This window comes from Salvelinus namaycush, chromosome 29 (assembly GCF_016432855.1).
Source record: "Salvelinus namaycush isolate Seneca chromosome 29, SaNama_1.0, whole genome shotgun sequence".
Classification (NCBI taxonomy): Eukaryota; Metazoa; Chordata; class Actinopteri; order Salmoniformes; family Salmonidae; genus Salvelinus; species Salvelinus namaycush.
In genome coordinates this window covers 18,152,587-18,175,561 of record NC_052335.1, presented here as the reverse complement: position 1 = coordinate 18,175,561, position 22,975 = coordinate 18,152,587, and the positions used below count along the sequence as shown (strand labels likewise).

General features: G+C 43.2%; 2 protein-coding genes across 2 annotated transcripts in view; one reads left to right on the top strand and one right to left on the bottom strand.

Moving 5' to 3' along the window:
* The window catches only part of LOC120024342 (inositol-trisphosphate 3-kinase B-like), a 49,511-nt gene extending 32,777 nt beyond the window's left edge, over positions 1–16,734 (bottom strand). Inside the window, exons 1-2 of the mRNA XM_038968563.1 lie at positions 16,471–16,734; positions 12,524–13,713 (exon numbers count right to left, since the gene is read on the bottom strand). Coding sequence (XP_038824491.1) covers positions 12,524–13,582 — 1,059 coding nt within the window. The 5' untranslated portion in view covers positions 13,583–13,713; positions 16,471–16,734. The remainder of the gene's footprint in view (positions 1–12,523; positions 13,714–16,470) is intronic.
* A 3,228-nt stretch (positions 16,735–19,962) lies between these two features.
* The window catches only part of coq8aa (coenzyme Q8A, genome duplicate a), a 28,850-nt gene continuing 25,837 nt past the window's right edge, over positions 19,963–22,975 (top strand). Inside the window, exon 1 of the mRNA XM_038968382.1 lies at positions 19,963–20,070. The gene's annotated coding sequence lies outside the window, so the exon portion shown is untranslated. The remainder of the gene's footprint in view (positions 20,071–22,975) is intronic.

Below are 22,975 nucleotides of genomic sequence, written 5' to 3'. Positions count from 1 at the left end.
TGGTTTTTAACCCCTCTAAAGGAACCTCTCTAAGAGAGATAGGAAAGTGGTAGGGGCTCGTTAGTGGCGACAGTATTTTCCACATCTGCGACAGAAAATGTATCAAGTGACAAAAAAAGAGAGATCTTATGAAGATAAGTATACAAATTCCACTGACCAACAAAATCTGTCTGTCTGACCTTTATCTGAGCAAAGATGAGGTCCATTTAGTCATTTACATTTGACTTTTATTCATTATTATTTTTATATAGCAGACAATCTTATCCAGAGTTACTTACAGTTAGTGCATTCATCTTAAGATAGCTAGGTGGGACAACCACATATCACAGGCATAGAAAGTTCATTAGTGTCAGAGCAAAGGTTTTCAGGTTTTTTGAGGTGAGGAGGATTATTAAAGATACTTTTTGAAGAGGTAGGGTTTCAGATGTTTTTGGAAGATGGGCAGAAACTCTGCTGTCCTGTCGCCAGGGGGAAGCTGGTTCCACCATTGGAGTGCCAGGACAGAGAAGGGCTTGGACATGGCTGAGCAGGTGCTGCCCTCCCGTAGGGGTTGGAGGGCCAAAAGACCTGTGGTGGCAGAACAGAGTGCTTGGGTTGGGGTGTAGGGTTCCTCTTCCTGTTCCATAGGTAAGCATCATGGTCTTGTAGCTTTGACTTGAAGCCAGTGGAGTGTGTGGAGGAGCGAGGTGACATGCAAGAACTTGGGAATGTTGAAAACCAGGCGGGATGCAGCGTTTTGGATACATTGCAGGGGTTTGATGGCACAAGCGGGGAGCCCAGCCAACAGTGAGTTGCAGTATTCCAGCGATAGAGGACAAGTACCTGGATTAGGACCTGAGCCGCTTCCTGTGTGAGGTAGGGTCATACTCTACAAATGTTGTAGAGCATGAACCTGTAGGAGTAAGTCAATACTTTGATGTTTGCAGAGAATTACAGGGTGTTGTCCACGGTCACGCCAAAGTTCTTTGCACTCGGGAAGGGTGACACTGTGGAGTTATCAATCATGATGGAGAAGTTCCCGGGAGGAAGAGCAGCTCCGTTTTGACAAGGTTGAGCTCGTGGACGTGGGCCGACGTCCAAGTTGAGATTTCTGCCAGGCACACAGAGATGCGTGTCGCCACCTGGGTGTCAGAAGGCGGGAAGTAGAAATGTAGTTAAGTGTCATCCGCATAGCAATGATAGGAGAGACCATGTGAGGATATGACAAAGCCGAGTGACTTGGTGTATAGAGAGAAAAGGAGAGGGCTTGAAACCAAGCCCTGGGGGACACCAGTAGTGAGAGTATGTGGTGCAGACAAACATCCTCTCTACGTCACCTGGTAGGAGCGGCCTGCCAGGTAGGATGCAACCCAAGAGTGTGCAGAGCCTGAGACGCCCAGCCCTGAGAGGGTGGAGAGGAGGATCTGATGATTTGTGGTATCGAAGGCAGTGGATAGATCTAGGAGGATGAGAACAGAGGAGAGAGAGTCAGCTTTGACAGTGCGGAGAGCCTCCGTGACACAGAGAAGATCAGTCTCGGTTGAGTGACCCATCTTGAAGCCTGACTGGTTAGGGACAAGAAGATCGTTCTGAGAGATAATGAGAAAGTTGATCAGAGACAGAATGCTCAAGTTTTATGGAAGAAAAGAAAGAAGGGATACAGGTCTATAGTTTTGATGTCAGATGAGTCGAGTGTTGGTTTCTTGAGGAGGGGAGCAACTCGGGCCATTTTGAAGTCAAAGGGGTTGCAGTCAGTGGTCAGGATGAGTTGATGAGGGAAGTGAGAAATGGGAGAAGGCCTCCAGAGATGGTCTGGAGAAGGGAAGAAGGAATGAGGTCGAGCGGGCAGGTTGTCAGGCGGCCAGACCTCACTAGTCGCAAGATGTCATCTGGAGAGAGAGGAGAGAAAGAGGTCAAGGCGTAGGGTAGTTATGTTTGAGTGGAAACAAAGGACTCAAAAGGCTGAATGAGGAGCGAATGTCATCAACTTTCTTTTAGTCCGCAAAGTCGTCCACAGAGAGGGAGGAGGGAGGGTGAGCGGGTGGAGGATTAAAGAGGGAGGAGAAGGTGGAAACCAGTTTCCTAGTTCCAAGCTAGAAGCTTGAAATTTAGAGTGGTAGAAAGTGGCTTTAGCAGCAGATACAGAGGAACAGAAGGTAGAGAGGAGGGAGTGAAAGGATCCGGAAGTTTAGTTTTCCTAAAATTTTGCTCAGTTGCCCGCAGCCCTGTTCTGCAATGAGTCTCTCAGCCACGGAGCAGGAGGGGAGGACCAAGAGGAAAGGGGACAGTGCGAGTCATAGGATGCGGAAAGGGAGGAGAGTAGGGTCGAAGAAGCTGAATCTGTGCTCTGCACCTTCCCATTAACACCAGAAATCTGTATATAATGATGTGATTCTCATGTCTCCGCCGCAACAATGGGAGTCGTTGTTCCAAAGGCAGGAATGCAGGCGACAAGCTTGGGTTCAAAATAAGCGCATTGAAACGCATTGGGCTTATTTTGGACAGAAGTCCTAAGCCCCTCCCCCTACCACTCAGAACAACAAAGATGAGATATAATTTTCCCTCTCTGACAAATGGTTTAAACTCACTATTTGCATTTGAGGTTTGGTTCAACAGAATCGGTCATATGGACACCGAAACACATGGAGACATTATTTTACTGTAATAGAGGAGAAGGTAACCTTTTGAACTGTGTTTATGTTTCAACTCCTCAAATTTTGAGCAGAGCAGACACTACTAAAACAGATGTACCAATGAACATTAATTCTGGAAAATTAATGCTCAGTTTGTAGCGCGCATCACGGTACCACGTATCACTAGCAGCATTTTAGTCAAATAAAGATTGTTATAGTAGCTGTTTAGTCTGTGTTTTATAAATGTGCAATAAGCATAAAACAATTATATAAAGAATTGGAAACTCGTTCTCATTAATGAGAAATAAGGCAGGCCACTTGATTTCAACTTCTGAACAAAGTGGACAGGCTAGCACGCTGTTCAAACAGTTGGAGACGGACAGAAGGGTGTGTTCATAACAATTCAACTGTTCTACCTTGTTAGCTGAATCCAGAGCTTGTGAAATTATACCTAGATCCAAGTTGGATAAACTTGAAATATAAATATTATCTGGCTACTCACTAGAACGTGGGCTTGTGCTTGAGAGATTGTTCATGAGACCGGTGTTCATTTTCTATAATGCCTGCTACATTATTAGTGAATGTGCCTTATGCATGGTTCTGGTTACATTTGCGACAAAAAAAAGGCTTTTTTATAGACAAACCTGAAAGCCAGATCAGTGATTATTGCAAAAACAAAAAAACAGGTACAACAATTCTGATAAAATAATGTAATGATTAGTGGGTCTTATGATTGTGGAAGACATATAGTCAGCCTTGGTTTAACTTCACAAGCCCTGTATTCATTACATTATTGCTGACTGTTTAAATGCAGTGTTCTTGATCTTTAATTGTACAACAAAGCTTAATTAGAAAAAACATTGAAAAAATCGAGATATATATTGTGAATCGCCCATAAGTTTGAAAACATTGAGATATGAGTTTTAGGCCATGTTGCCCAGCCCTAACCTGTAGTATACTGTGGTAGTAAGAGGAGAGGTTGTTTACAGATATAAAAGTCAAGGAGGGGCTGTGAATCTAATTCTATGAATCCACTTCAAGGAAGAGAGCATCAAAGCAACATCTCTCTGCTTATTTACTGCAGTTCAACTCTGCATGTCACTGTAGGTCATTGTGTGTCAGGCAGCAGCAGCTAGTCACTCTTCAAACACTCCAAATGTATTATATTACTGTACAGCCATATGACTGTATGGTATATCTCTCACCACTCTTCTACTAAATGAGGAATGCATTTACTTAAAGCTGATAACTACTTTCATCTCTAATCCTCAGGTTAAAGGTTCTGTAGAATGTAATAACTATGTGTAAAGCCTCTGAGAATATAATCTAAACTCATCCGGGCTTTAGTCTTCCCTCAGCAGCATCACAACAGTAACCATTCAGAGGGCAATCAGACAGACAGACAGACAGACAGACAGACAGACAGACAGACAGACAGACAGACAGACAGACAGACAGACAGACAGACAGACAGACAGACAGACAGACAGACAGACAGACAGACAGACAGACAGACAGACAGACAGACAGACAGACAGACAGACAGACAGACAGACAGACAGACAGACCTAGTCCTGGAGGACAAGGGGTCCTCAATTACATTCAGCAGTGGGCCGATTCTTCTTTGAGCGGATGGTCGGAGGGCCGGAACATAGTTAAAAATAATTTGCACACTGCAAATTGGCCGCAACAATCCCAATCAGATATAGTATTTCACAAAAACAGAATCATTTCAAACCTTGATTACATTAGTAGACGATCACATATGCCACTATATTTATGTGTGGCAATACTTGGGAACAGATATCTTCAATTAAAAAAACATTGAGCTCATTTCCTGGTGTTCTTACAGTCTTTTATATCCAACAAAACTTGGGGGGACAAATAAAATCACCCGCTGGCCAGGCCGCCTTGTGGGGAACTCTGAAATATAGCATGCTAGTTACTGGCAATAGGCCATAAACAACAAGGAAATGCTTTAACAGGCCTCTGCTAAAATCATACCTTGTCATTACAGTCTTTATTATGCTGATACCCTGAGAGAGGCAGACATGTGGAAACTTGTAAATAACAACCCTAGACTGAAAGCATGCACACAATAAACTAGACTAGAGGACTCCATGTCCCACTTCTGTTCCACTCTACACAGGGTAAATGACTTGCTTTCTATGTAATGAGAATTGTTCGATGCACATCACTTGTGTTTCTTCAATAACAGTGCGAGTTAGACACACAGTAAACAAGGGCCAGGGGTAGGATTCATCTAGGTAGACTATACCTGTAGTATACTGTGGTAGTAAGAGAAGAGGTTGTTTACAGATATAAAAGTCAAGTAGGGGCTGTGAATCAACTGCTATGAATCCACTTCAAGGAACTGAGCACCAAAGGAGCATCTCTCTACTTATTTGCTTATTTGTTCAACTCGGCATGTCACTGTAAATCATTGTGGCAGGCAGCATCAACTATACATGGGTTACCTTACCCTTAGGGTATCTAACAGGTTTATCAATTCTAAACACAAGGTTTTTGAGTGAGTGGCAGTTGCTTACAAGACCTAGGCCCTTGTTCTCACAATCCGTTCATAACACAACTTGCAAATAAATCAACCTGGACTCAGGGGTAGACCTAATATAGTAAATATAAATCTGTCTCCCCCATTTACCATGATATGTTTCGTATGGTATGTATTAATTTGTGGATGTCCATAATTTCGTATGATATATTACGAATTGCAATTCGTATAGTATGTTATGAATTTGGAATAAATATGATACACTATATATACAAAAGTATGTGGATACCCCTTCAAATTAGTGGATTTGGCTATTTCAGCCGCAATCTCCATAGGCAAACATTGGCAGTAGAATGGACTTACTGAAGAGCTCATTGACTTTCAACGTGGCACTGTCATAGGGTGCCACATTCCCAACAAGTCAGTTCATCAAATTTCTGCCCTGCTAGAGCTGCCCCGGTCAACTGTAAGTGCTGTTATTGTGAAGTGGAAACATCTAGGAGCAACAACGGCTCAGCCGCAAAGTGGTAGGCTACACAAGCTCACAGAATGGGACCACCGAGTGCTGAAGCGGAATGCTCAAGCTTCGGCTGGATTGGTGTAAAGCTCGCTGCCATTGGACTCTGGAGCAGTGGAAACGCGTTCTCTGGAACGATGAATCACGCTTCACCATCTGGCAGTCCTATGGATGAATCTGAGTTTGGCTGATACCAGGAAAACGCTACCTGCCCCAATGCATAGTGCCAACTGTAAAGTTTGGTGGAGGAGGAATAATGGTCATGGGCTGTTTTTCATGGTTCTGGCTAGGCCCCTTAGTTCCAGTGAAGGGAAATCTTAACTCTATAGCATACAATGACATTCTAGACGATTCTATGCTTCCAATTTTATGGCAACAGTTTGGGGAAGGCACTTTCCATGAAATGCCCCACAATGCCCCTGTGCATAAAGTGAGGTCCATACAGAAATGGTTTGTCAAGATCGGTGTGGAAGAACTTGACTGGTCTGCACAGAGCCCTGACCTCAACTCCATCGAACACCTTTGGGATGAATTGGAACGCCGACTGTGAGCCAGGCCTCATCGCCCAACACCAGTGCCCGACCTCACTAATGTTCTTGTGGCTGAATGGAAGTCCCCGCAACAATGTTCCAACATCTAGAGTGGAGGCTGTTATAGCAGCAAAGAAGAGACCAACTCCATATTAATGCCCATGATTTTGGAATGAGATGTTCAATGAGCAGGTGTCCACATACTTTTGGTCATGTAGTGTATGTTACAAATTCCAATTTGTTGTGGCTAACGTTAGCTAGGTGACTGATGCTTAGCTAGGCTAGGGGTTAGGGGTTAAGGTTAGGGTTATGAGTTAAGTTAAAGGGTTAAGGTTAGAGTTAGCGGAAGGGTTAGCTAACATGCTAGGTAGTTGCAAAGTAGCTAATTAGCTAAAATGCTAAAGTTGTCCGTGATGAGATTTAAACATGCAACCTTTTTGTTTTTGCCTTAAGTAAGCTTATGTCTCAAGTAACCATACCAAACGTAACATATCAAAGTCATTTGAGTGTCCTGGATTTATGTTTACCATGTTACGTCTAGTCTATGAGACCAGGCTGAATAGAGAACTGGTAAGGCATCGCCACTTCTAAAAGTTGAGTACAACCGCCAACAAGCCTCTTGGAAATGCAAATGCCTTTTCTACGTCGAAGTTAGTAAACACAAACAGATTAGGAGTTTACTGGTACTTTCCCTACCGTGGCTACGCAACCAGCAAGCCTAAGCTCTCTGCTGTGCATTAGGGTCTGCCTCATACACACTAAAAGACACTTCCTGCCTCATGCATAAGAAAGCAGGTCCCTCCCTCCCTCCCTCCAGCAGTCCTGCTCTCTCTCAATTCAATTCAATTCAATTCAAGGGGCTTTATTGTCATGGGAAACATATGTTAACATTGCCAAAGCAAGTGAAATGGGTAAACAAAAGTGAAATAAACAATAAAAAGTAAATATTACAATCACTCTCTCTCTTACTCTCTCTTGCTCGCTCTCTCTCTCTCTCTCTGTTTGAAGCAGGCTTGACGTCACATGGTCTCCCAGGCAACAGGCTACCACAGGAGTGTTACTTTTTCCATTGCTTCTGAGCCCTCAAGATCCTTCCCCTAAATTAACTTGGGTTTAGAAAGTTTACTTTTGGATTGAAACCATGACCAAATAGTGTGTGTGTGTGTGTGTGTGTGTGTGTGTGTGTGTGTGTGTGTGTGTGTGTGTGTGTGTGTGTGTGTGTGTGTGTGTGTGTGTGTGTGTGTGTGTGTGTGTGTGTGTGTGTGTGTGTGTGTGTGAAAGGTGCGTGTGTTTGAGAAGTGTGTGCGTGTGTATTTTGTTAACATCACTGCTGAGTGTGAATAGTGAAAACTGCGATAGAAAAAGGGAGTGATGGGTAACACTTCATATGTCCCTCTCACTGAGCTCAGAGGAATGCCTATCTGTCAAAAAATATATATTGTCTGTAATAAGAGACTGACTATTCCTCCTGCATTGACCCAACTACAATAAAAAGGAATAATGGCGATACAAAATCATTCAAATTAATTTAGACAAATAGTCCTGAGTAAACAACAATAACACAAAACATGTCAATCTCTCTCATTAAAACACATGAGATAAGTTCATTATAAAGTGTGTGTTCAAAGGATATGAGGTCATCTAAACCCTGAGTGAGTGTCATTATCCTGCTAATAACCCAGGCACCACAACACATCACCTCCTGATAGCCTTAGCAAGACAACACCATGTCCAGCCTTGTGGTTGTGATAAGCGCCCTTCATCCTTCCTGTTGGAGACAGGAGGCTGTCATCAGTCACTACAGCCTCATTGACTACCCAGCCCTTTACACTGGTGTGACCAGGAAAAACCCAAGCATCAACAACAACAACAAACTGCTAACACAACAGATAAAGCTACATGGGGTTTCCAATGTGAGTCTTCCTTGTGAGTCTGGCCATTTGGATTCTGCCTGGACTTGAACTGAACTTCAATTCATGAAAATCTGTCAGGTACAAAAAGAACTGGCCACAGTCCAGGAGAAAAATTTAATTTAAATATGTATGTATTCTGGCATGTGAGTAATAGTATTTTTGCCGTCATAATAGAATATTAGCGCACCAGTCAGTCCAACTAATGACTAATGTTATTGCACCACTGTAGAACTCTTTTACAACGCTAGAGAAACGCCTGCCTGCAACACAGTGCAGACAACAGCTCCTCTGGGCACTTGTTATTGGGTCTGTTCCAACAGGCAACCACAAGCCTTCTGCATCTGCACTGCAGAGAACCTTGTTAGACTTCTACTCTGAGTCGCTTGCTGTAGCACGCAGGGCGCTTTCCTCCACAGGCCAGCACAGGAAAAGGAGACACCACCGTGACATGATTTCACGGTGACATGGTTTCAGTACCCCGACCGAGCGGGTGTCACTATGCCCGGCCGCAGCCAAGAGAACCCACCTAATAAGACTGCATACAGGCCTAGTGAGCCTGGTAGCAAATCAGTTTGTTCTCCAGCAAAACTCCTCTGTTGTGTTCGTTGTCATGCTAAAATCTACTACAGCTCAATAGCACATGACAAAGGACTTGGCTAAACGATTAGTTCTGCATCCAGGTTCTAAAAAGCAACCTGAATACTTGATGCTATAAACAATAGAGCTATAAAGACCGTTTAGTAAAAATATATGCCATTTAGCAGACTCTTTGATCCAAAGCGACTTACATTCATTCACGTGTGCATACATTTTACATATGGGTGGTCCCAGGAATTGAACCCACTATCCTGGCGTTACAAGCACCATGCTCTACCAACTGAGCTACAGAGGACCACAATGTAAGTAAGTCATAATAAGCCAATATATAATGAACCGTTCAATCAAGTTTATTTTATATAGCCCTTCGTACATCAGCTAATATCTCGAAGTGCTGTACAGAAACCCAGCCTAAAACCCCAAACAGCAAGCAATGCAGGTGTAGAAGCACTTTCAATCATACGCTTCCTTTACTTTTGTTGTTGGGATTGGGAAACCTCATTGGTACAGAGGCAAGTAGACAGCTCCTGTCTGAATAGGCATGTTATAATGTCGTAGGTTTGGTGTAGTACGTAGTACGTAGTTGCCATCATTTTAGTCTAATGTATACCTCTCCGGACCCACGCTGACTACAGAACGGCACTCGAGCCATAGGCCTGAGATGTAGGGAAACTCCCACAGGAGTGAAACAACCTGTCCAAATGCACCTCTGTGATTGGGACAGGAAGGGGATAGATGCTAGAACATGTTGAAGTGTTTTGAAGAGCTGAGGTTTTCAGTGTGTGAGTGTAAACAAGGATACCTGCCCAGGGACATTCCATTCTGAGATAATCAACCCTATCAAAAGTAAACCAAACCTTAAGGAATGATCTAGTCTTCTGTGGAATATGCTGTCTTTCCCTATTGGACACTGTTCTACACTGTCTTCCTGTCTCTCTCTCTCTCTCTCACACGTATACTACAGAGAGAATACCAGTGCATGACAGATGACATCTCTCACTTAGCTTCTGTTTCTTTTTCTAATAGCAAAACATATTAGATCCTGCCAAGAAAGCCCTAAAAGGTGTGTGTTATCAGGATGTTGTAACATGGTAGCGTCTTTTAAAATGATTCCAAACATATTCCTGCTGGATTCCTCTTCCAGGGAACTTTCGGTGTACTTTGATCAAATCAAATCAAACTTTATTTGCCACATGCGCCGAATACAACAAGTGTAGACTTTACCGTGAAATGCTTACTTACAAGCCCTTAACCAACAGTGCAGTTCAAGAAGAAGAAAATATTTACCAAGTATACTAAAATAAAAAGTAATAATAAAAAGAAACACAATAAGAATTAGAATAACGAGGCTATATACAGGGGGCACCGGTACCGAGTTAGTGTGCAGGGGTACAGGCTAGTTGAGGTAATCTGTACTTGTAGGTGGGGTGAAGTGACTATGCATAGGTAACAAACAAACAGCGAGTAGCAGCAGTGTACAAGAGGGGGAGTGTCAATGTAAATTGTCCGGTGGCAATTTTTATTAATTGTTCAGCAGTCTAATGGCTTGGGGGTAGAAGCTGTTGAGTTGGGAAGAGAAGTGGCGAAGACATTCCAGGGAATTCACAAGGTTCAACTACAACAGTACTGTCCCAAAGGAACAATTACGTAAAACTTTTGAATTTGTCCGAATAGAGAAGATACTATACAGTGATGAACTTGATGAGCAAGAAGAGAGAATACAGGTAACTTCTTCTATTTCAGATCAACAAAATAATGTATCTGGAAAAACTATAGTAGCCCTAGTCTTAGAGGAGGTTCTTGATCTTTTTACACAGTTATCCTGTTATTTACACAGTTATCCTGTTATTTACACAGTTATCCTGTTATTTACACAGTTATCCTGTTATTTACACAGTTACACCCAGTTAACTTGATCTAATTGTAAAGTAGCATGAATACATTGTAAAGTAGAATGAATACATTGTAAAGTAGAATGAATACATTGTAAAGTAGCATAAATACATTGTAAGGTAGCATGAATACAATGTAAAGTAGCATGAATACATTGTAAAGTAGCATGAATACATTGTAAAGTAGCATGAATACATTGTAAAGTAGAATGAATACATTGTAAAGTAGAATGAATACATAATAAAGTAGAATTCAATCTAATAAACCTCTTTATAAAACCAAATATGCCCTTTCAAGCTGAGTTAATTTCTCCTGTCTACACTCCAGACACATTATCCAACTATTTGAGCTCACTGCAAGAGATCAGTTACAGATCAGTGTATCATCGAGTGCAAGAAAATGTCTCTCATTAATAAGCAGAGGTCTCCTAGGTGATGGTTCTGCCATCACGTAGCTTGCTACATGCCTCTTCCCTTTTTCTGAGACTTACACTTTCCTCAGACATTGGCCAGAAATGATAGAGAGAGGGCTGCCTCGCTGTCATGGACACATCAAAGCAAGACATTCCTCTCCAAAGCAAATCCGTTACAGTGTAAACAGCCTTCACAAAACCAGCGCAGTTCCATCCACTTAACTTCAAGGCTATCTTGGCCATCTTGGCCTTGCCGCTCTGCTCTGCATTCATATATTTATTTTGTTTGCTATCGCCAGGCCAGATGGGCACAATGAAGTGTTTTGATTCGGGCGTTTATACCAGATAAGACACCACATGGATCTCCTGGCCACAGGAGGTTGGTGGCACCTTAATGGGGGAGGACAGGCTCGTGGTAATGACTTGGGCGCAATGAGTGGAATGGTATCAAATACATCAATCTAGAGGCGAAAGAAACGCAAACCTATTTAGGCAAGGTGCTGGCTAGCGGAGTAGAACACTTGAACAATTAAAGGAGAGCCACACACTCTAGGAGCTCAGATGCAATAATTTAATAAACTAATATCCAACGTTTCGACAGACAAGCTGTCTTCATCAGGGTATGGTTTCCATGTGGTTGATGCCATTTCATTCGCTCCGTTCCAGACATTATTATGAGCCGTCCTCCCCTCAGCAGCCTCCTGTGCACCTGGCGCACATCCCGTATGCCATGTAGGACCCATTATCCTGCTACTTTAGTCTGCCACTGAAGTCCTGTGTCTGTGTGCTCCAGCTGCATGACGGTAACCAGTGATGCATCTCAGACGTAGAGTCAGAGTCAGACGTAGACAGGCCAAGGAGGTTTCTATGAGATGGCAAATTATCACAGACGATTTCTGAGGTATATTGTAATTAATGTCTCAGTACCTCCATCAGTACACACTCACCACTACAGACATTTATTGGTAATAACACCAATAGCAAATCGCGGTGCATTGTTTAGAATCATTGCCGATCGAGCAGGTGGAAATCACGGCCAAGCAAACTCTTCCAGTAATGTATACACAGCCCCCTCATTTATAAACAGCGCTTTAAGCCTTCTCTTTGAAGGCCGTCCAACAGAGCTCAGAGTCAAAGTGTCTGAGGCTGACGACGGGACACAGAAGTACCTTTGTTTGTGAGAATGTCAACCGTTCCTCAGGGAGGATGCCGACCGGTTTGTTGCAAGAGCGCAGTATGACAAAGAGCTTGGTGAAGAGAGGCCCTCTAACAAACGTAAAAGTTCATTTAGAGATGGGAGAGTCGGCCCTAAATGCGTGCTCTTAAATGTGGCGAAACAGAATTGTCCAATTATTCCAAAGATTTCTTAAACATTTTTATTATCAACTTCAGTCCCTATTCCATTGAACAATAAACCAAACGTAAGACAAAACCCATTCAATGTGAAAGAGAGGATGAATTGATGACAAAGTAACAAAGTAAAGTGACAAAGTAAATAATAAATAACTTTGTTCCTTAATAAAAGTGTGTTACTCACAGCTCTCTGCTGGGTGTTGAGGAAGGCAAGTGACAGTCCCTCGGCTCTATCCGGGTCGCTGGAGATGTCCTCCTCTGATTCCTCCCAGGAGGAGGAGAAGCCTGTGGAGGAAGCTGAGGAGGAGGACAGCTTTCTCAAGCCTCGGGACGACCTGGGGCTCTGCTGGGGCTCACTGCCCGGATCACAGCCTTCTCCCTGGGCCTCCATCCCGTGGTCGGTGACTATGACGGCTGGGATGGTGGTCCCCACTTTTGGGCAGCTCCCCTCCTTGCCGGCCCAGGGTGCTTGTGGCTGGGTTTCCGTTGGCTCTGCTCCTGCCTTTGTCAGGCAGGTCTGGGCCCACTCCGCAGGGTGCTCGCTGTTGCTGCCTGCCAAGAAGCTGCCAACCCCCAGTGAACTCGGGGAGTAACTGCCTGCTGAATTGTCAGCTTGGGCCCAAGTTCCTGCTGATTTGTTCACAAGCAGACTGCCCTGTTCCGTATTTGGGTCAGCCGTGTTATTTTCCACTCTGCCGTTCCCTGTTACTCCCTCCTCCAAGCAGAGACAACCTTTCCCGTTCTGGAGCTCCTTGGAAATGCTTGGAGGGCAGTCTCTCCGTGGGGGGTTAGGGGGAGGCACCTCGGCAGGCTGGCTGGGCTTGGAGGCTGGGACTGTTCTGCACGGGGCTCTCAAGATGTGGGCCTCAAACAGACCCACCTTTTTGTTGACCTCCACATTCAGGAGCTCCTGGTGGATCTGCAGGAGCTGCACCGTGCGCTTAACCTCCCAGTTGGGGGCCTCATCATCTCCGTTGTTGCTGAGCCGGCGGACACAGTTGCCCACGATCTCCCCCAAGGTTTCAGGGTGGCGGCAGGGGGAGCGGGCCCTGGGGCTGCTGGGGCCTGGAGAGGGGAGGGAGACGAAGGAGCCCCCAGGGGAGCCAGGAATCAGGCTACCAGGGCTGTAGTAGGTGGAGCAGTTTGGCACATGCAGCACAGGCCTCCCAGTCCGAGGGCTGCTCGCATTCGTCAGATTGTTGCCATTCATCATAATCAGACTACTCAGGGCATAAGCAGCCATAGTATCAGGCTGGCACTGTCAGTATGGGCTCCCATCTAGCCCTAGTCCTGGTTGCTGCTCTGGTGTCTACACCCCACCATAGCATTTGGTGGGGTATGTGAGAGGAGAGGTGGAATTCCCTGCTGAATCTTCTATGGAGGAGTTGTTGAAGAGGAAAAACAAAAACACAGACAGTAAAAGCTTCAATAATGGCTGTGATTTTATGACTTGCATTTGAATAAGAATAACATGTATTTCCCCCACTGTGGCGTGTGGACTTTCACTTTGTTCTACAAATATTATCCAGCAAATCCCTCACAAAGGGTAGCATTCCTTCCCAAAGCAAGGCGGATAACTTGCCTATTTACAAGATACAAATCAATGTTCCAAGAAATAATCATGTGTTTGCTTTCTCTCTAGCTAAGAAAATACCCAGAGTTGAACTTTTACTACTTAAAATCTACTGTAGATAATGAGACACAAGAATAGATTTACTTGTTGCCATTAGTATTAGAGAGAGAAAGCAACAAACCATATCAGTATTCACTGTAGTTCTTACTACTGTTAACTACATTTGTTATGTGTTTGGACCCAAGGAAGAGTAATGGGGATCCCTAATGAATAGAAATACCCTGGATCAGAAGCCAGAATAATGTCAACCCTGGTGAATGTATGTCACACAAACCAAACATTGACTTAACATTTCAAAATGAGTCCCTATTAACTTTACCACACAGAGTTGGGTTTGGGATTTTCCCGTGAATTATGTAGGTTCTAAATTAGTTTTAGTTGCTTTGAAAATGACACACTCAGTAGATTCAGTAGATTCAGTAGATTTTTACACTGACAAACCTTGTAGAAAATACTACTGTTCACCTCAAACTGAAATGTCGGTTAACGTGGCATAATGCTTCAATAACAGCAGCAGTGTGGCTCCCCACACAATCCTCCCCAGAGTCCCCACCATCAGCCCACACAATCCTCCCCAGAGTCCCCACCATCAGCCCACACAATCCTCCCCAGAGTCCCCACCATCAGCCCACACAATCCTCCCCAGAGTCCCCACCATCAGCCCACACAATCCTCCCCAGAGTCCCCACCATCAGCCCACACAATCCTCCCCAGAGTCCCCACCATCAGCCCACACAATCCTCCCCAGAGTCCCCACCATCAGCCCACACAATCCTCCCCAGAGTCCCCACCATCAGCCCACACAATCCTCCCCAGTCCCCACCATCAGCCCACACAATCCTCCCCAGAGTCCCCACCATCAGCCCACACAATCCTCCCCAGAGTCCCCACCATCAGCCCACACAATCCTCCCCAGAGTCCCCACCATCAGCCCACACAATCCTCCCCAGAGTCCCCACCATCAGCCCACACAATCCTCCCCAGAGTCCCCACCATCAGCCCACACAATCCTCCCCAGAGTCCCCACCATCAGCCCACACAATCCTCCCCAGAGTCCCCACCATCAGCCCACACAATCCTCCCCAGAGTCCCCACCATCAGCCCACACAATCCTCCCCAGAGTCCCCACCATCAGCCCACACAATCCTCCCCAGAGTCCCCACCATCAGCCCACACAATCCTCCCCAGAGTCCCCACCATCAGCCCACACAATCCTCCCCAGAGTCCCCACCATCAGCCCACACAATCCTCCCCAGAGTCCACACCATCAGCCCACAGCATGGTGAGGGTCTGGAAGCAGAGAAGGGGGGGGGGGGGGGGGGCTGAGCCAGCCAACATTAAAGTGGACCAAGTAAGAAGAGAAACAGGCATTCACAGGGACACCATTGTGCCTGTGGCCAGGTGCCTGGGCGGGTCAGTTTCTGTCTACCTAGCACCTCTTTTTCCCAGTCAGACCCACACTGCTCAGAGGCAAAGTGACACTTCCAGTGTCTATGGAGGGAGTAGCGCCTATGATGGTTCCCATGAACCCTCCATCCTAGTCAGCACTGACTAACTGAACTCCCTGGCTCTCTTTCTATGACCTGGCATTTCCATCGAAATGAGGAAAACAGAGTAGAGAAGGACAAAAACATGAGGATGTGCCAATCAATGATACGATAAATCGGGTCCATACAATACATTGACTGTGGTGACTGTATTTCATTGGGATATCGTCAAACTAATATTCAATGATTTACAAGTTAGGTTTGTTGTGATTATATATTTTTCAACTTTGACAATAATTGGTTCACATGGCATAAAGCAAACGCTCTCCAGTACAATAAGCACGTGGTAATCTAACGTTACTCTAGCTGCCATGTGGGTTTTACTGCAAGCTCAATTTGACAATGTTGTTATAACGCTTACTGGGATTCAATCATTACCATTATGACATTCTTTAGCGAATCGACATAAATATTTTAGCTACTCTTAATCTAAAGCAAAAAGAAACCAATAGCAAAAGTGCAGTAGTTTATAAGCCTTAAGCCAATTAATAACTACCATTAGTAATATTTCCTCTGACCTTGTTTGAAATAATAACACTAATAAACAGATGTATTATTATTGTTATTCGTATTATTATTGTTATCATCATCATCATTTTCCCAGCATCGTCATCATCACTATCATCATCTGGGCTATATCTTTACAGTTGAAACATTGTTATAACCAAGTAACAACTTGCTGCTGTTACTCCGTTGTGCGCAATCAATATTGTTGGCTTATGTCCTTGTTGCCAATAGCTACGTAGAGTGCCTATAACGTATTTCTTATTCACAATACTATTTTTGTGAACAGTGTAGGTGTAAATAAAGGCTAAAAAGCTTTAATATAAAGAGCGTTTAATCTAAATAGATTTTACCCACGCAGCTAAATTGTATTTATGCTGACACCTTGCTTGGAAAGTTTGAATGACACTAAACAGACTCATTGGAGATGGTAAGTGCAAGTCTTACCTTGTACTAACAGACACCTCGTCCTAATAGGAGTCCTGCTATATCGAACCAGTGGCTGTCCAACCCTCAAAGCCGTTCAGAATGTCTACAGCACTGAGTGCAATTCAGCGCGATTCAGAACACTAAACATCTATTAAATTAAGCGGATTTCACAAAGCACACACTCTTCTTATTCCCTCACAAGCAAAAGGAAGGCCAGTTCAAGTATAAATAAACTTTTTCTCCCACAGCGTGTCCAAAAATACTTGCTCTTATGACCCCTTGACTTCTTCAACCCTTCGCTTTGGCGTAGTACTAGGCCGTTGTTTGCTTACTGTACTTCAAAAAGCAGGAAGGAAGTAGACGCTTACAGTAATTTCTACGCAACAAGCAGCTTTTCTCTCAACTCTCCAATTGCCTAGCGAAGAAAAAAGCTCGATGCGCACACAGCCTTGAGTTTTGACTTCAACGACGACTCTGTTGTCTGGGCTAGTGTATCTGTTTGGGTCATCACATAATAAAACTTAATTGGAGTGACATTTATTCGATAAACCCAGGACAATGATGATGAACTCTTCTTGTTGGTGATATTATAGGCTAATATCACAAAACATATTTAATATCATGTAGGACCAAACAATTCTGCATGTTTTTTATTTTCTTATTATTATTTTCTTCCACAAACCATGCAACAGGTGACATTTTACCTGTCAATATAACGAAATGTTCAAACATTATGGATAATTTATTACTGTTTGATCAAACAGTGTTTTAATTGCTTTATTTGGCTTACTGATTTTACAGCAACTGTTATATTGAATAAATATTATATAATATAGGCTTACAGTAAATATACCTACAGTAGGCTAAATATTAGCATTTTACAACATGAGAATATAATGTCCTGCCTGTGCTCTTACCATATATTTAGCATATTGCTTGTATTTTCTTATGCTTTATGCTTGTGGCCCTAGGGGTAAGTGGTCAAGGTGGTCATTCCCCTAATGGCTCATCAACTAGCTTATCAAATAAGACCATACATGAATTATTCTAGTTTGTCTTGTAGGCAAGTTGTCTAAAAACATGTATCATTCATAATAATGTATTTTACTCATATGATATCAATGATCATTTTAACCTTTTTGAAAGCAACTTTGGTAGCCTACCACACAAGGTACATTGTGCACAATGTGTGTGAACAGATCTTTGTAAAATGCACAGAGTACTAACTTATCTATTTCATAAATTCAATCAGCCATTTGCTGTTAAGCTGTCATTACTCACCCACGAAAATTCGACCCCATGACTTCGTAGATTAGCAGCCAAACAAATGACGATTTCGTAGAATGAAAGAAGTGTGTCAGCTGGCAGAATAAACTGGATGGAAGATACAGTACAACACTAGTGGCCTTTCTGATTTGAATGGGCTCGGCTGCCTGATAGGCGGTATGAACATCTATATTTCATCCCTTAAGATTTCAGACCAGGTTAAGTCATTGTGGCTGTGAAATGAACATGATTGCCTCATGTTTGACAATGTTAGTGTCTGTTTATGCACAACGTCCAGCTTGCAGCCCCACACAACTCTGACACTTTTATGAAGTTACTAAGGAGAGAACATTTACACACGCTTTAGACATATAGTCACAGATCTACTGTGGTGTATACTTCATCAGAACAACATAAAAATATACATTTCTGATGCCAAGAAAGTAAGATTGTATTAAACCACAGCACATAAACACTGGAAAAAAGGTATGGAACGATGAATTTTGATGTAAATGTTTGCATATGCACATGTGTGTGATGTGAATGTTTACAGACGCACGTGTGTGTGTGTGTGTGTGTGTGTGTGTGTGTGTGTGTGTGTGTGTGTGTGTGTGTGTGTGTGTGTGTGTGTGTGTGTGTGTGTGTGTGTGTGTGTGTGTGTGTGTGTGTGTGTGTGTGTGTGCACCTTACAAGTGGTCATAAACATGAAATTAACTTTCTAATGTGTGCACCTGTCATACATAGACATCACATCATGTGACCTTTCTATGCCCCATAAGGAGGGTATCATGAGGTGAACTTTGAGACAATAGCCCTGTGTGTCAATAAAGACCACATGGAAAGCTAAGGCTGCAGGGCACTACCCAGATCTGTTGTTGACTGAGGTAGAGAAAAACAATCTATATCTGTCCCTGACCTATGCAGATGTTGGTGGTCATCATTTGTCAAATGTCAGATAAAGTGCACTGTGCATGGTCTCTCTTTTAAGTATTAACAATACATGTCATGGAGGGTGACTTTATCCTGTGATTGATCGAATAAAGAAAATAAATGGCAGAGTGGAGAGGGCTTGTAATTCAATTTTTCAACTGCCTGAATGATAGCCATATTGATGATAAGACATTCTATAGATCAACAACAGAATATGGTTCATGAAGCTGTTATGGCTACTGCATAAAGAAAGATTCAGATGATGAACTCTATAAATAGACTAGATACAAATATGAACTAAATGAAAACGTGTAGTCCAATTCCCGAAATTCTTCAACAGTTATTGTTCTCTCACAACTATATTTTACAAAGGTAATGTAATTTGCCTGTCACGTACGCCATCTCTTGACTGATATTGGTACAGCAAATGTGTAAACGTTATTAGAAGAGGAAAACTTTCGAAAAATCACCAGCAGGCGGCGGTAAATATTCACAATAAAAACCTGTCTTTTAAAAATTCCAAATCAAATGTATTTATAAAGCCATTTTTTACATCAGCAGATGTCACAAAGTGCTTATGCAGAAACCCAGCCTAAAACCCCAAAAAGCAAGCAATGCAGATGTAGAAGCACGGTGGCTAGGATAAACTCCCTAGTGAGGCAGGAGCCTAGGAAGAAACCTACAGAGGAACCAGGCTATGTGAGGGTATAATTTAATTTGATGGTCTTCTAGACTACTACATTCCTGTAAGACAACTAATAAAATCAATTGATCCTCTGTGACTTGTATCTCTCTAATAGACACGTTTAGTTTGTAAACTATTACATTTTTGATCCATGATAGAGAAGGTCTAGCTCACAGGTGTCAAACTCATTCCACGGAGGGCCGAGTGTCTGCGGGTTTTCGCTCCACCCTTGTACTTGATTGATGAATTAACATCACTAATTAGTTAGGAACTCCCCACACCTGGTTGTCTAGGGCTTTATTGAAAGGAAAAACCAAAAACCTGCAGACACTCGGCCCTCCGTGGAATGAGTTTGACACCCCTGGTCTAGCTATTCTCATTTGTAACTAACTGTACATTGTTAAAAGTAGCTTCCTTATTTTTCTTTGTCCAGAGCAAAGACCGCCCTTTCAAAGGTGTTCTGACTTTTCATTGGCTTTAAACTTGGAGAGTACACCCTTTTCTTGGAAGATTGGCCAATGAGGGATCATGATTCAGCCACCACCTCTCCAAAACCTGCTTCGCTTAGCGCACGACCAATAGGAGATGTTTAGGGGCGGGGTAAAAGCCCTCTCACAATCACGGTTTAGCGTAGGTAAACAGCGTTTACCTCATGGTGTAAGACAAGACACACTGTTTAGGCCTTTAGGGGACGAGGTAGCATTGAAAAGACAACTAGACAGTCGCAATTACTGGGGGTAAGTGCATTATTTTCCATATTACAAGTAGCATAATGGAATAAATACGTATTCATTTGACAATTTGGACATTGCAGCATTGGCGAAAAAAACATCTAATCTGCCTTGAAACGTGACCTAATTCTCAACTCCACGATATGTAGCTATTGTAACTAGCTACATCACATCTGAGTTGAGAATAGCTGGCCAATGTTATCAGAATAGCTTTATAACGTATCCTAATGTCGGTGAACACAAACAGCCTAACGTTAGCTAGTTTACTTACGTCGTGCGAAATATTTTATGCAAGTCTTTGACGAAATCCAAACATTTTTACTGGCCACTTCACCTGCTTAGTCGATGTTGTTGTTTGCTTGTTTGTCTAGACTCAGTCATGATGCACAGTGGAAGTAATACAACATGAAACTAACTGGCATCAAACTTTCATGTGCGCCAGAAAGCAAGCGCACAGGTCGGAATCTTCTGGCTAATGCATTCTCTGCTAGCTGGTGTGACATTCGGCCAACAGTAGGTCATTTGTGCACATTTTCCTGCATGCATTTCAATCAGCTTGTAGACGTGAATGACAACTGTGTTTTGAAACAGCCAATTTCCATAAAAGGCAGAGTAATCGCACCTTGACTACTGTTCAGTCGTGTGGTCAGGTGCCACAAAAAAGGACTTATGAAAATTACAATTGGCTCAGAACAGGGCAGCACGGCTGGAGAGATTGACTTCATTACTACTTTCGTTTATGACATGTTGAATGCACCAAGCTGTTTGTCTAAACTACTGGCACACAGCTCAGACACCCATATATACCCCACAAGACATGTCACAAGAGGTCTCTTCACAGTCCCCAAGTCCAGAACAGACTATGGGAGGCACACAGTACTGCATAGAGCCATGACTACATGGAACTCTATTCCACATCAAGTAACTGATGCAAGCAGTAAAATTAGATTTAAAAAACTGATAAGAAAGACCTTATAGAACAGCAGGGAATGTGAAGCAACACAAACATTGGCACAGGCACACACACGATAACATACGCACTATACGTACACGTGGATTTAGTACTGTAGATATGTGGTAGGGGCCTGAGGGCACACAGTGTGTTGTGAAATCTGTGAATGTAATGTTTTTAAAATTGTATAAACTGCCTTAATTGTGCTGGACCCCAGGAAGAGTAGCTGCTCCTTTGGCTAATGGGGATCCATAATAAATACAAATCATGAGCATTAAGAAGAATCATCTACGCTATATTGGTAGTTTTGCCTGAAGGACAAAACTCTGTCAATGGTCACAAAGGCCAGGGCTAGAAGAGGAGCTCAGCTGGCCCATAAACAACATTCTGTATCAGTGTCAGTCGTGCCACATGCAGACTACAGGCCTGGTTATTTTCAAAGTGGAGGACTACCTACCAGTATGTGTCTGCAAATAGGCTACATTATATGTGTATGCATTATTAAAATACTGTAGCAAGCCAGATACTATTTGTCCTTTACTATCAGTGAAATGAAATGGATACTATGCATTGCACACTGTACAGTGTGAGGACATTGAATTGTACAGTACAAGCTTTGAATGTCATACTGTAAAACAGATAGTTTGCTTGATTGGGTTGTTAACCTACTGCATTGCCTTCTTTTCATGGTTTGTAAATTTAAATTCTGGATTTAAGTTAAGAGCTGTCTAGTATTCTTATCAGTGGTTGCTTTTATCAATGTGATCAATAGAGAAAGCAGTGACCTACTTAATGCAATCAAATCCAATCATACTGTAGTTGCAGATGAAATCTCATGTTGATTTTGGTGCAGAGGCCACCTCAAGGAGAGAGAGAGAGCTATCTTGTTATGTTGAACATCAAGTGGCAGCTATGGTATGTGCTATAGGTCAAGGTCTAATCCAAGGTGTCATTAGATAAGATATGGCATGTAGGCCTCCCGAGTGGCGCAGCGGTCTAAGGCACTGCATCTCATTGCTGGAGGCGTCACTACACACCCTGGTTCGATTCCAGGCTGTATCACAACTGGCCGGGATTGGGAGTCCCATAGGGCGGCGCACAATTGGCCCAGCATCGTTAGGGTTTGGCCGGGGTAGGCCGTCATTGTAGATAAGAATTTGTTCTTAACTGACTCTCCATGTCTGGTGAGTATGCAGGCCATGAGAGAACTGGGACATTTTCAGCTTCCAAGAATTGTGTACAGATCCTTGCGACATGGGGCTGTACATTATCATGCTGAAACATGAGGTGATGGCGGCAGATGAATGGCATGACAATGGGCCTCGGGATCTCATCACGGTATATCTGTGCATTCAAATTGGGCAACCAACGTTGTGAATAGAGTGCCCCATGGTGGACGTGGAGTTACGGTATGGGCAACCATAAGCAACGGACAACAAACACAATTGCATTTAATCGATGGCAGTTTGAATGCATATAGCCCATTTGTATTTGGCTGCTCTTCATAATCACAACCACTTTTCCACCCTGGCTTCCGCTATCTGATATGTCCTGTTGTTTACACTCACACTCAAGTAGCCTATCTATCTCATGAGGAGAGGCCATTGTTGCTGTGCAGAGCTAGGCACGTGGGCTCTTAGACTGGCAGGAACAATAGGACAATTGTGGTGATATATTGGATAGTAGTGTAGGTGAATGTAAACAGCACACAAATTGTTTAGATAACAATTTCCACTGCTAAAAATATTATTTTCGGTTAGACAAGCTGTTCCTCTTTATCAAATGGGAACTTGCACAATTCAGCCTTCTATTACATAATCAACTGTAGCTTGGCAATATCCTTATGTTTTGCTACAGATTGACACAAACACATTCCTTCTCTGAATACCAACGTACATGTGGATCAGGCTCTGACCTACAGACTGCTTTCAATTGTCTTACAAAAACATTAATTGACCT